The sequence below is a fragment of the Phalacrocorax aristotelis genome, chromosome 2, assembly GCF_949628215.1.
Source record: "Phalacrocorax aristotelis chromosome 2, bGulAri2.1, whole genome shotgun sequence".
Classification (NCBI taxonomy): Eukaryota; Metazoa; Chordata; class Aves; order Suliformes; family Phalacrocoracidae; genus Phalacrocorax; species Phalacrocorax aristotelis.
Window position 1 is genome coordinate 97737617 of NC_134277.1, and position 15079 is coordinate 97752695.

Genomic DNA, 15079 nt, shown 5'->3' on the forward strand with positions numbered 1-15079 from the left:
AGAGAAAAGCTTTTTGAATGTTTGCTCAGGAGACGATACTGGGATTCCTTCAGCCAAATGAATCAGTGCAAGGAATCACAATGCTGACTCATTGCACGATATTCTAATACTGATATGCAAGTTGTAAGCAACACAAAATATAAGATGCACAGTAAGAACAGAACACAATGAGCTAGGAAGAAACCTAGGAAGAGTCAAAAAAACACATTCACAACTGCATCGCTCACTGTGGCCTCCTCATTCACCACATCCCTCCCTACATCATAAAGGCAAGTTTACATTAAACATTAGTTGTTCACTGCAGTATTGAAATTGCTCGCTATTTTAACTGTAGTTTACAGCTGCAACAACGTTCAGTGTTATAGCCTCTTTTAATCTGATAAGCTAAAAGAGTGATACTAACTGAAAGGAGCTTAGAATGTCTTTGTTAAACAAAAAAATATTGTAAAAAAGTGACAGCCTCTGTAACATTGCTATACCGGCAAGATTCTTGTTCCATCTTCACCAGAATGCAACTCAACAGAAGACTTCAAGAGGAATCAACCACATACAACACAGCAACAAATCCTACAGCAGCCTGAAATAGATACAAGCTGATACACTGTAAAGCTTAATGTATCTAAATGCTGCATGACAGACCCAAAATAGGAAATGGAGGGGGCAAGAAAAAAACAAAACAAAAAACAAGAGACAACCACAAACAAAAACCCAGTAAGAAATATCAGTCCTTCAGCTCTTATGCATGTCAGAATGCAAGGAAGAAAAATCAGAAACATTTTGCTCAACAGTGGAACTATGATCTTTTTGTAGCATCAGAATATTTGTATTCCAAGTCAACCCTACTGCAAGATTTTTAACTCAATTTCTGCAACAGCAAGCAAATTACAATGCAAGTGGTATTTCAGAAAATGAAGGTACAAGAACATTCTATAGAGAACAGAAGTGAGCATCATACCTACCAGGCTTGAATGTAATTAGACAGGATCGGTTTGTGCAAGTGCCCTCTGGGAATATCATTATCTTGAAGTGAAAAAAAAAGTTGACTTAAATATTTCAATGTGGATTTATTTATAAACACATCTTTTCAAAGCTAATGTTAAGTGATTACAGCAAAAAAAGTTCTCAGGGAAAAACAGTTCAGTTAGAGTAAAGAAAAAATAGTGCTCAATAAAGTCATCATGTAAAGGTCTGTCTTAATAGTCAAAATATTTTTCTGTATCTGTCAGTTTGCCTGTTTCTTGACCTGTGATAATAATTCTATTTGATTGGAACATTGACAGCAACCAGAAACACTTGCAAATCAAGAGAATTTTCACAAAAAGTTTTGGTGCTGGTAAAAATATCACATTCTGTTTTGCACCAAAACAACATTGCTGCTCCCAAGCTACCTGCTTACAGGCTAAGAAAGACTTACTTTCTTTTTGCATTTATTACTTGGCATGTGCACAGATGTCAGAATGACAGAGGCTGAAAATATCTGAACGGAATTCTAACACGGCAAAAATGCTCAAGTGGAAACCAATTCAGAGGAAGAGGTTAGATTGTTAAAAAAAGAGTTTCTGACAGCAAAAAGCCAAGAACTGCTGAAATTTTGTTGAGTTACAGAAAAAGACATGTCATAAGGGGACAAAGCAATGGACTAGGATTAACATTACTAGTTTTACTGCCCACTCTGAAACTAACTTGCTAGATATTCTGGAAATCACTTCAGGTCTGCAACTCAGTTTCTTTATCTGTTAGTAAGAGTATTTACCTTTTAAAGTGCTTTGAAATTTATTGATTAAAGTCATGATGTGAAAGCTATATATTACCTTTCTGTCACGTTGTTTTTAACTGTTCATAATGTTTCTGTAGTCCAGTATGTGGCTGTAACCACTGTAGTAGTAACAATGCCATGAAAGACATGCTGTATCTTCATCTCAGAAATTCAAAAGAATGCTTCAAGTTTTCAAAATAATGACACACTTCTAGAAAATGGAGACCTTAGGTAGTCATCCCCTTCCTTCCCCATTACTCTCTTCCAAGGCACATTATAAATAGTCATATTTCAGGTGTAGAAAAAACCCTGAGCCACTTATTTTAGCAACATTTGAATCGTTGTTTAATAGAGGTATACTCCAGTTATTGGAACATCTGAATTGCTTGGGCTATCTTGTACAGAATTGCATCTCCAACAATGATAGTATGCCAAAATCTTGAGAAGAGCAAGAACACACACTACTCCCCCATGTATTCCACTCAGCATCTGATTATTTTCTCCTCAGAGGACTTTCTAAACCTGCTGTGGTCTGTCCATTTAGTATCACTTAGAGCTGTACTCCCATGTACTTACCCAGTCTCCCTTTGAAAAACACTGCAATGAAAAGCTAGAGTGTTGTACAGGTAAGAATCTTACATTATGTCTTCTAGAAGGAGGGGGAACACCACCCCCTTCCACCCTCCACCCACCCCCCCCACCATCTAAAGCATACCACAAAGGAATAAAGTAAATTGCTGATCCAAAGCCTGGTAATGCCAAATACAATCTGTCACACATAGTATACAGTACCTGTGGCCATTTACCATCAGACTGAGCACGTCTCTTTATCTCTTCAACAGTTTTCCTGCGAGAATCCTGGTCTGACCGAGATACAAATACCGGTCGGATGTATTTTATTAGAGCTGAAGAGGAGGGAAAACAAAAAATAAGCAAAACAGCCTTAATTTCCCCCTTGTTTGAAAAAAGTTTCCTCCCACCAGTAGTCCTCTGGACAAAAATTTGGCACAAGTATGTAACTACTACACTGCAAACTTAAAATATTTATCTGAATCATTCAGTTTTATTGAAATATTTTAATGAATTCCTGTGACGAAAACCATTTTCATAATTTTGGCACTTTGTACTTGTCCAATTTTTAATAGACCAATACACACAGATCACAATTTTAAAACATGATTGTACATATTATGTATAGTTTTCTGCGTCAAAGCAGCTGTGGCTGACTATAAGCCATTTCCTCCTACCACAAAAATCACAAAATCTATAGCCACCCCCAACCCAGCAAAGTAGTAGGAACCTCCCAAGTGCTTCCAAAAGACATCCTGCGGGTCAAACTAAGAGTCTTTAGAGTTTTTTGTCTCCTATGACAACTCAGTTCACTGAAGGTACAAAGATTCCATTATCTTTTCTGAGGAATCAGCATGATTAGAAGAAAAAGCATGATTATTTTCTGACCTGTCACCTGTTTGCCTGTTCCTCATACTAAACAAATGAGATCTCAGGCACCCTCTTCCTGGCTCAGTGGGAAACCTCTTATACATAGCCAGACACAAAATGAGTGTGAGCAAGAATCAGAAATCAATCCACAATATCCTCTCCGTGCATGGCTGTCACAAGGACACCGAGGCCCAGCTGCAAAATCTAAGTGGCACATACAAGTCTTGCAGTGTCAAAAAGCACAAAAGAAGCATCTTCAAATATACTACTTCATGCTTTTATTTAAGCAGGTTGTCCTCATATACCTTTTTATAATTTTTTTTTATCTTGTAATCTTATTCAAAGGTCCAAAAGTCACTAAATCATTAGCTATTCTATTTGCCTAAAATACAAATACAAAATACAGTTTTCATATTTCCAGCTACCATGAGATGAGTTCACTGACACTAGTTTTATAACCTTCTTTTGTTACGGATAGACTTGCTGCATTAATGGCACAGCCAGTGCTTAAAAGTGTGAACTAAAAAACAGCGTAAGGAATTACGGTCCTGTACTCAGCAAAAGCTGCCGATTCTGGTCTTACCGCACCAGCAGCTTAGTTGGCTCTCACCAAAATCCTTCTACGGTTCTGCAAAACTAACCCATCACACCTTACAGCAAGCTCCCAAACATTCAGCCAGCCTCCAAAATACTGCTTTTATCCCACAAGTTGCCAAAGCTTAAGAGACAGTATATCAGAGAAGAGTTACCGTACTCTTGCACTTTTTCCTACATGGCTGCTCTTAGACACTATCCACAGAACAAGGCTTACTACAGGAGCAAAGATCATCACATGCGAGCTGGCGTTACTGCTGTGGGAAGGCAAAAACACCCAACCAACCAAAACAAAAACAAACAAAAAAACCCCAAAACAAAAAAAAAAACAAACCCAAAACTAATTACAAAACCAAACACAGAAAAGAGAACAAACAGACAAGCAATAAAAGATGGAAAGGAAACTATACTTGGTTTCATAACTCTTCGTTTTGTTTCTTAGTGATGCTACTCCTGAGATTCCCCCACTACTGCAAATTACTATTCTATAGCAAAAACGTTACCAAGTAAAAGCAAGCAAAAAAATACTCAAACCTCCTCAGCCTTCACCCTCAGGTTTCTTTTACATTAGGCCCAAACAATGGAATTCAGGTTACTTCAGGCCAAGGAATGAACAAGTCATTCCAGAGCTCTGAGGCTCTTATCTGATCTGTCACCATTTCAACCTATCACACAAAATCTTAGCCTAATGGGGAGACAGGGTGATCGTATTGTGTCTTACTTCCTTAGGGATCAGATTAAAAACCTGACAGAATTCTTGTTTTAACATTAAACAGCAACTTAAGAGCCTGTAAGACACCAACTACTGGGCCCTTAGTGGCTAAGTTCAACAAATTAAGTGAAATTGAAACTTTCAGTCATCAGCAAGGAGCTGCAAGTACATACCAAGGGGAAGACTAGCTCTGTACTTGCCTTTCCTCATAGTCTTTTCATAACCACTTTTGAAAACAGAGCACAAGGCTACACAGACCTTTACTCTCATCACATATTTTCACATTCAGTAAATAGGAATCTGAAAATTTAAAGGCTGTACCAAGTCAATCTCTGAAAGAAGCAGTCAGGATCAGGGCCAAGGTCTGTAAAGAGAAGCTGAGAAACATACCAAATAGGTGGGCATGATGAGACTGCAGTCAAAGTCAAGTCAAAACACAGGTACTGCAGACAGTACTGTAAGGTAGTATATATGAGGCAAGGAATAGACAGGGCTAGAGCAAAGTCATGGCAGGAACAAAAAGCAGCATGCATGAAAATGCTTCAGACAGCCGGCATACTGAGTAACTAAAGGAAACAAGCAGAACTGTGCAATATGCTTAATAAACAGAACATAATCTTAACCCTCTCTGCTCATGAGTTTAACTGTCCAAGGCTGATTGTAACCACACAGTAAAAACAACAGGTCAAGTATTCAAGAGATGATGAAAGAAGTGCTTGCCCATCTCCTCTCACTCCATTAAAACCACCTTTAAATCATGAATTCTAGTGGGCGCTGGTAGACCATGCCTCAATTCACAAAATTGACCTTGTCAGTGTCATAATTCCAACTTTTTCCTCTAGCAGTGTCAGTCCTACTTGATGTTGTCACTCTCATCCTCAATTTCAGCTCATCACAAGTGGTCCTGAAGGCAGGTGACACATGCTGTACTCCACCTTCTTAGGTAGGTCCCTGCAGTTTAAACAGCACTGCCAGTAATTTGTCAAAACCTCTGCCTTGCAGGGCAGCCGGAATGCCGCAGAGAGGCTACCCAACGGAAAGCTGCTCTAGCACGGATCAGCCTTTTTTAAGAGAGCCTGCAAAAATTCACTATTGCCTTAATTGCAGGGTGGCAGCTCCAACTGATTTCAGAACCACAGCTCCGATGCAATCATTTCAAGCACCAGCTGATGGATAAGCAAAAAAGGTTTCTCTGATGAGCTGAACACACAAAATTGGTGTCAGTGAACTTCTTAGGATAACAGGAAAAAGAAAAAAGGTATATCATCTCTCTATTTCCAGGCAAATATGGGTGAGGAAACCTTGTTTCAAATCAAGACATTAAGTGCTATTTAACATGCAATAGAAGAAAGTATTGTAACAAACCATTTAAATTATGCTTGACAGTTACAACCAGAGAATAGATAAAGCTATACTGGTAGCATCACCACTGGCCTACAAGGCATCAGAGAACACAAAAAGCAACGGAATGGCAATGTGGCACTAAATACTGTCCTTCTAAAATGTATCCATACACACATTTTTGAGTAGGCAGTTACATTTTCACCACTGTAGAAACAGCAGAGTGATGGATCTGCTGCAAGGATAAAGAATGCTGAACCTGAAGCTTTCAGTTGGCCTCTCCCCCGATACAACACAAAATCCCATCACGTACATTCCTCTGACACTGAGATGGCAGCCTACAGAGCCAGTACACACTGACTCTTTGCATTTAGCACGGAGGTAGGCTGTGTAATACAGGTTGCCTGGCACTGGGATATCCATTTACAGTATTTACTCCTTGATTTTTCCTACTATGGAAAAAATAGACAATTTTCCCAATAGCAGTTGCCCTCTTGTGCATTCTGTATTTAGGGCTTCCAAAAATATGAAGGTTAAGGATCGAAAAGTGCTATCTTGGGATTAGTTTTTAAGAGTTGCCTTACTCAAATGAACATGCTCACAAAGTTTTGAACTCACACCTTTTCTAAGTAATATTTAATATGAAAAGTATTGAATAGAAATTGAAAGTATTGAAAATATTGAAGGAATATTTAATATAAAATTGTTCTTTTATGCAAAGAAGAGAAGAAAAGAAATCTGCAAGGGGCTCAGAAGTCTTCTGAAGGTTACAGGGAAAAAAAAGCATTAAAGTTCCAGAATAAAATGGCTTCCTGTGTATGTGGACATAGAGACCTTAAAATGGAGAAGGAAAAAAAAACCAAAATCAAACTCACACACAACAAATACACAAAGTTGTATCAATGCACAAAACTGAAATCAACCAAAATTAGGACCTTTTCCACTTGGAGTTATATTGTTCTTATAGCAACAGTGTTACTGTAGCCATGGTACTCTACACAAGATTTACAAAATTAGTGGCAAAGTGTTGATCTTATTAAAGCAACAAAACACAGAAATACATACTTTTTTGACCCACGCTGGAACCAAAAACCAAAGCTAAATACGTGTCAAGAACAACTTCTCTGAACTTGACTAAATATTTAGCATATAGATCCCCTGACAGAAGAGATACCAAGTATTCCTAGTATAAGTGCAGTGTTAATGGGAAAGTTCTCCCTGTTTCCAAAGAGATAGGCGGTCTGTAAGACAAGGAGAGGTCAGTAGCGGGAGGTAAATAATCACTGTTCACTTTAGCTTTAACTGAATTAAATTCCATGGTATTTGAGTTGATCTTTCAAAATGTGATCTATTTCCTCCAGGGACTTATTGAGGGACAAAGAACCTTTTCATATCACAAAGATTGCTGTTTGCTCTCACACCTGCAGCACCTGTATGAGGGCATGGCTGTATGTTGTAGCTTTCTGCTGTCAGTCTAAAAAGTATATCAGGAAGGCAGTTATGTTGGTTTGCAGGTTTCCTATACATTGTAGTTTGTAACTTCCATAAACAATATTAACTAGAATGCTTAAAAAAGGTGATGATGGTTTAGGCATTCCAGCAGCAGTTTAAATGAGACCTAATTGTTACTGAATTTATGGTGGGGAAAAAAAAAAGAAAATCCAACAAGTCAAGCATTCCAACCCAAACAATTAAGGTATACTTATAATAAAATAGTTGCACTGTCACCTGTGTAAGTCTCTCCAAGAGAGCTCATGTGAGGACTGAAATATTGCGGGATCATCTGGGTGCCCACAGCCTGAATGAAAGACTGCATTTTGAAACAGAAGTTTTTAAACAGAGGATGAAATGGATAAGCCTGGCAATAACTTCAAGATGCTCCTCAGAACTGGGGAGCTCATTTGTGTACTCAAGGCAGGCTACAACGCCAACATAGCACAGCGTGTTGGCATTCAAGCTGGTGACCTTAACAGTGTTGTAAGCTGCTGATTTACAGTGTATAAAGAGAATAAATCTGTGACAACTTCACCTTACAGCAGGTTTTTCCAAAAGGGGTTTAAGGACAGTTTTGATGAATATCAGGTGTATCTAAATGCAAGATCCTCACTGAAGAACTATGGGTCTACACTTCCTTGTGTGCTTTGGAAGGTGGTGATGGGAACCAAAACAAAACAAAAAACCAACAAACAACTGGGGTGAAGGGCTGGATGATTAGGTTGCACAACTTTTCACAGAGCTGATGAGTATGTAATTTGTCATCTTTTAAGTTCCAAAATGAAAACATACTCAGTTACCACATCATAAATACTTCCCGCTGAATTACTTATTTTCTTTTAGTCATGATGCTCAAGGAAGGCCTATAAAGCACTTTCAGAAGATGTACTTGAAAAAAAACTGAAAAATTTACTAGATGTGGAGAAACACCCCACAACAGAATTGATAGATTTTACAGCACACTATGATTCTCCCTTTTTCTATAGCTATTCTGTATTCTGCCAAGTACAAATGACTTCTTCCCCCTTTATAAACCTAAGCTAACTTATTCCCCCACTCATTTCACAGGTACCACAACTTCCTCTTTTTCAGAGGGTGAGGTTACAGATGTTGAGAAGTTGCTTGAAGTTTAAATTAGCTTATAACTAATTTATAAGCTCAGACCACAGATTTTTCAAAGTTGTCCAACAAAACTGCCATGGAATCATATTTGCTGACAAATCCCTTTTTGATCCTACTGAAACATTTCTGCAGTAGCACTGACCACTTCAGCAATGAAAAAGAACTTTTATCCAGGTTGCTTTACCAGCCAAAAATAAGGCAGTCAAGTGTAACTATCCAGAATTTATGCAAAGAGCTTGTCCTGACTTGAAGTGGGGTCCAATAGACAAAACAGGAAAATTTAAGTACCTGTGCTGATGCATCAATTGATCTAACTTCTTCAGCCAACATAAGGTGCAACAGACTCATAGATGTCATCTTCCCTGGGCTGCACACTTTACATTGAAGTGGTCCAATGAACTTCACACCTCAACCTACCAAAACCCTGCGAAGCCGCTGTGCAGAAAGAGATGCCCTCCTTCAGCACCGTGGTAGCGTGCTCCACCTGTTCTGGCTTTCTCTACTTACCAGATACTGATTTTTTATCATAGTTGAAATCTCATTTATATTTGGGCAAGTAGTTCATCCCCAGAGTTTGTTAATGTAGCATGTGTGGCGGGTGGGTAATTCTCTTCACTACCGCCACCAACTGAAGAGAGCATAATTCCTCTGTCAGAGCAAAAGAGCATTTTTTAAATTTGGTTTTTCTTTTCTTTTCTTTGTTTTCCTAAAAAGAAGGGAATTGTCCAAAGGACTGACAAGACTTAAGTCTGAAATTAGACTCTGTGGTCCAGGAGAGCTGTCTTCACATTAAAAAGCAATAAAAGACTCATATACAACAAACACTTGTGGAATACTTCTAATCCCATAAAGAACAGCCTATTAATCGTCTGGACTTAAAAGTGGATCAAAAGCTTAATGTTCCATGACTGGCAAACTAAGGGTACAGTAACACAGGCAGCAGCTTCAGAAGCCTATTAAAATATTTTCAGAACCAATCTTGGTAACCAGTTATCAATCAGATCTTTTTGTGCCTGCTAAAGCACCTGATCCCTCAGGTACACAAGGCACAGCGTCCTGATAAACACTGTCATTACATAAGAAACCCACTTATTTTATCATATTTGGATATAGTTTGGGTTAGAAGGCACCTTTAAAGGTCATCTAGTTCAACCCCCATGAAGATGAAGTAGATGATGTACTGTTCACCCAAAGTCCTCACCCTTGGAAATTATCTTCCAGTTTCCTCTGCTGCTTCATTTTTTACATGCTGAAAAGTCTGCTCACAGAGTTAAATGAATGTACTTTTTTCAAAACTTCCCAGAAGATTCTGAATGACCATTAACAAGCCTCAATTAAGAGATAGGAAATTTAGGATTACCAGTGGCTGGCTCCAAAACTTCACTGGTCATGATACAATGAGTTTGCAAGACTTACAAAACTGAACAACATAAAAAATAATTCTGACCTCTCTGGGATAAATTCTAGATGAACGTCCACAGTGTTGACAATTTACCACACAATTCAAGGAAAACATGACCACCTTTACACAGATAGCATAAGAGAAATACCAGTTGTCCAATAACATGAAATACATTTTTCTGTGTGTGCATGTAGACAAGTGTAAACAACATTGGAATTAAAACACTAGAAAAATGGAGGGAGGATGGTCAGTAGCATCTGTTTCACAGAAAACATCTTTCAAGCAGTAAAAAAACCACACCACCAAAAAACCCAACCAAAAAAAGCCCTTCTCTCCCCTGGAAAGTTTTCACTAAATTTTATGCCAAATTAATCTTTTAAGGACCATTTATTTTAATAACACAAACTGCTGTAATAATGTTGTTCATCTAAAAGTATTCCTCAAAAAAGTTTTTTTGAGCACTGAATCCCAGTTATGACCCTTGCCATGCCTCATTTCCATGGCATTTTTCTGAACACTTCATCATGGACTACAAAATTTTTGTGGCTGCGTGACATAAAGCAAATGCAGCTATACAGGACAAACACTCATTTACTTGACTGCACTGAGCATTCCACTAATATTCCATTAAATCACTATGTAGTTTTCTGGGTTTTCTGTTTTTCTGTAACTCACTGTGCTCACACATGAACAAAATCAAGTGAATAGTTTTTGAAATTTTTTGCATTAAGTCTAGACTTCCAATTGAACCCTTTAAAAGTTACCTTAAAATGAAATCAGATATAGGAAATAGTTTGAACTACTCAATATGCATTATTTGCACTACATTCAGTGTAACTACAACCTCCTTATCCCTACAGGCTTTCCACAGGTTTTCCCACCAGTCACCACTGAATCTATTACGTGTAATGGTTAAGCAGCCATTATGGCATTTTGCCAAATGCCATTCTAACATTTCATCCCACTTCAGTAACACAACATGGCCTAGAGTCATCTAATCTAGTTTGGGTCCTCCAAACAGTCCAGGTGCAAGTAATGGAGAGCTCCACATGGACTACTTCCTTTTGCTGAGCTAGCAATTATTAAACAGTCAATTGAGTCAGCTGAGAAAGAAGATAAATCTGCTGCTGCTTCCATGGCTGGACTGCTCCTAAAACCCAAGGTGGCCTGGATATCCCTATACTGGACAGGAGTGTCAACATACCATCTCACAACAATATCTTCCTTCAGTATTGGACAAGGGAGTTAAATTTCTTTCTGTTTTCACATTATGCTTGTTTGTATACATTTGTTTTTAAAAACACGTGCCTACACCCTTTTTGTTCAAAGCATCTATTCATTTTTACCCAGATTTTTCACTGCCACAAACTTTTACCAAACACTATTAGTCAGATATTCAATGAAATCTAGATACAGCTACAGTTCTGGCCTGAGCTTTACTTGATACAGAGATCCATTTATACCAAGAGATTCCCTGTATGAAGCTTTCAAATGTAACCACTCACCATTTGTGGCCATGTCTCAGCTTCTCATTTTGAACATGTCCTTAAAACCATATTCTCTAATGAAATTTTAGGAGGATGCCAACACCATCCGCCTGATTCCACTTAGTTGTGAAGGAACTCAAAGCTTCTGTTTAGACTTTTAAATCAAAGAGTCACTACCCAAGGTGAAAGTAAAATCTTTTTCCTTTTTTTTCTTCCCTTAAAATCTACACAATGAGACACAGGAAGAATCTTTGAATGTTGCTGATCCCTAGACACAACGCAGTGGGTTTCTCCAAAATGCTTCTACACAGACTTTGGTTAGAAATATACAAGCCTAAAAGCTTACACTTTTTTTTTTTGGCACAGCTGCACCAAAAATCACAGGTCTCAAGCCTTTGTGGGAATCTACATTGGTAATTCCAAAGATAGTATTCAAACACTACTGACTTGGGCATCTGCATTTCTTGTGACTACATCTGAGTGCACAACAATCTGCTCTCACTCATTTCACACCCTGCCTGAAACAAACTTCCTGATGCGTGAAGAATTAGCAGCACTCCCTCAAGGGTACCATTCAGAGCAGACAACATTCCCAACACACATTTCTGAGATGGCACCCCAACTCGCACTAAGAAGGAAGTCTTGGCATACTTTCTTTATAGCCCCATCATAACTTGCTTTTATATTTGTCAGGTCTTAAAATGCTGTTATTTCACTGCAAATTTAACCATGAGTTCTGTAGGATTGTTTTGACTTTGTACAATGATTCTACTTTGGAGAAGAGGGGGGAATACACCCCTCCCCTATTTTTTCTATTGGCCAGTAAAAAAAAGCCAAACCTCACCATATATTATAGCAAAATTTTCTTTGTGTTTCAGGCCTTCTCATATACAACCACTGAACTTCCTAAGTAACCACTTTTACTTGTTCTTGAAAAATTAAGTATCTACCAACTTACTTCCCCAAACAGGAATATCTTTGCTTTCTGCTTTCATCACAATGGAGGCGAAGGTCATCGTTACTGGAATGGCATCAAAGTAGGAAGAATGGGGAGCCACAGTTAATATTGCTGCTTCTGCCGGCAATGCCCGTCTGCCTTTTACATTTATCCAGTGGAATCCACCAGCAAGCCACATCATTCTCATTATTGCTTTCAGCAAAATATCCACTATCCTGTAAAGAGTTCAGAAAAACAGTTACACTGCCACAGGAATACCTTAAAATAATGAAAAGAAAAAACATTACATAAAAACTTTGTAAGCATGATAAAAGCACAGATACGATACGCTGCTTAAACAGAAGGGGAACGCTGCATAGACCTTTCTCTTTCTCAGCAGATTTAAGACCACTTTCAAGGTAAGATGACATTCAATTTCACTTCATGCCTGAATATTAACGGTTTTGCATCACAATAAAATTGGCATTTATTTTATCACTAAATTAATGTTGATTCAAACTATAGCTGTTGAGTTTCTTCTATACCATGTCTAATACCACTTTCTAGTAATACCAAAAAAGCTCTAGTAAACCGAGTCCTGAAAAATGCTATTAGGATATTGCTAGAATGCAACAACTCTGATTCTTGTGTTCAAATTTACCTACACAAAAGAGTGGAGAATTGTAGGGTAGAGATACTCAAACACAGGGATGCCTACAGAACACATCTGGGAGCTTTGGAAACATTTATTTTTTTCCCTTTTCCTCATCTCCTCCTAAAGTGTTTGCGGTGGGGGCAGGTTGTGGGGTTTTGTTTGCTTGTTTTTTAACCTGCCTGACAGTCATGAAAACAGAAACTTTTCCTTTGAACCAACTGAGTGCAAAAACCAAACACCACAAATTGTTACACCCACAGGGACTGGAGGCTGGAGAGCAGGGTGACACCGACAAGTGGATGAAATGGGGGAGGAACAATCTAAAAAGCTTCAAAATAACTGTATACAAGATTGAAGGCAGTCCATTATTCCTTTAGTCATTATACTGATATCATCCCAAATTAAATATAAGGTGATATGCCCCTGGTTCTCAACTTCCTTCCCTCCTGTGATGCATAATACAATCAGCTTTTCTCATGCTTGTGCCAGCTTGTGATTTTGAAGTTCTCTACAAAAGAGGTGATATACTCCTCCCTTGCTTCTCAAACGGCAGTTTTCATGGGTGAGTGAACACTATCTTACATTCTACTTTAATTAGCATTCCAATATCAAGCAAGCACACACTTATTAATAAGCACCAAAGCACAGTGCAAGCCCTCAGAGAATCAAGAGAGTTTTTGTCAATTCATCACAGGGTAGCAAACAATGGGGAGAAGCAGTTTAAAACAATTTAGAATATGCAATCTGGGCACATTCCATACTGTCGATCTTCATAACAAGTTGACATTACGGGAATAATTGAAATTGAAGGATGTCACAATGAAGCTTCACACTACATCCTCAATAAAGATAAGAGGCCAGAAATTACCAGTTTTTCTCCCTGTAATTATTGGGTCACCTGGTAAATCAAACAGTTGAGGTACTTTTACTTTCCCATCTGAGGAAAGTGTTTAAATAATTTTTATATTTTTCTTTTGAAGAGAAAAGCAGGTCTTTGGCACAGATATCGGGTATTTCCAATCTTCTCTATTCCAAACTGCTGAACTAAATAGTTATTCTCTCAGTATTTCACCACATCAGTGACTCACTTTCGCCACCAGGAGAGGGGCTTTTCAAGCTCTTGCTCGTCAGATCCCATTGAAGCAATAAATGCAAAAGGCCAGGCCAGCAGCATCATAAAAGCAGCAAAAAAGAGTCGGATAGGGAACAGAGTCAGGGTCATGAAGGCAATCTGCAAAATTCAGAACACATACATTATTCTAACACAATCTCAGACTAAAAGAGTCAGTGATTCCTAGAAACTGATCTAAAGTCTTAACTTAAAAATATTTCATGTTAAAAACAGCATTATACACTTCAATTCCAAACAAATAATTTGTGGGGTATGCTGTCATGGTTTAACCCCAGCTGGCAACTAAGCACCACAGAGCTGCTTGCTCACTCCTCCCCAGTGATATGGGGGACAGAATCAGAAAAATGAGGAAACTCATGGGTTGAAATAAAGACAATTTAATAGGTAAAGCAAAAGCCACATGTTTGTCAGGGACTACACCTGCATGCTCTTTTCCCTTTCTGCAGCCTCATATTAAGTAAATATTTAGCATGGGTGTGTTGTAAACCTCACTGCACTACAGAGATGTCAGTCCATCACAGCAGCTCCTAGCCAGTGATGTGTACTTCTTCAGCAGGGTGCATTCACATGGCAATGCAGGGCCCAGCTTGGAAAACTCTTTCAGGACTGGGCAGGCACCAGTCCCTCTGCTCTATGTTCTTGAAACCAGAAGCTGTGAGGAACTACAGTGGGGAACACTATGCAGAGACACCTCTGAACAAACATCCAAACACACATACAAGTTTATGTTCCAGACCTGTGCTAACAGGCACAACCCCTTGGAAAGCAGAGGTTTTCAAGAAGTTAACCTCCCTGAGAAGCCACAGTGAACCTAGTTGCTTCTGTACCTCCTCCAAACACTCTAGTTCTCAGAGAGCCCATTCTCAGCCAGTCAGCCCTCTGCCTTCAACCTTGGTGAAAAACATGTCATGTTGGAAGTTCTCCCATGGTATTTTGAAGAATTCTCCCAAAAGTAGGGCCCTTCCTGAGCTGTTTGGAGCTGTTCCTAACTGTTCTCCAGAAAACAC

The 15079-nt window shown here is 38.7% G+C and overlaps 1 protein-coding gene across 1 annotated transcript in view; it reads right to left on the reverse strand.

The window, feature by feature from the left end:
• LPCAT1 (lysophosphatidylcholine acyltransferase 1) overlaps window positions 1-15079 on the reverse strand; it is a 61024-nt gene that overhangs the window by 39964 nt on the left and 5981 nt on the right. Inside the window, exons 2-5 of the mRNA XM_075084458.1 lie at window positions 14029-14171; window positions 12307-12521; window positions 2549-2661; window positions 960-1020 (exon numbers count right to left, since the gene is read on the reverse strand). Of these exons, the coding sequence (XP_074940559.1) occupies window positions 960-1020; window positions 2549-2661; window positions 12307-12521; window positions 14029-14171 (532 nt within the window). The remainder of the gene's footprint in view (window positions 1-959; window positions 1021-2548; window positions 2662-12306; window positions 12522-14028; window positions 14172-15079) is intronic.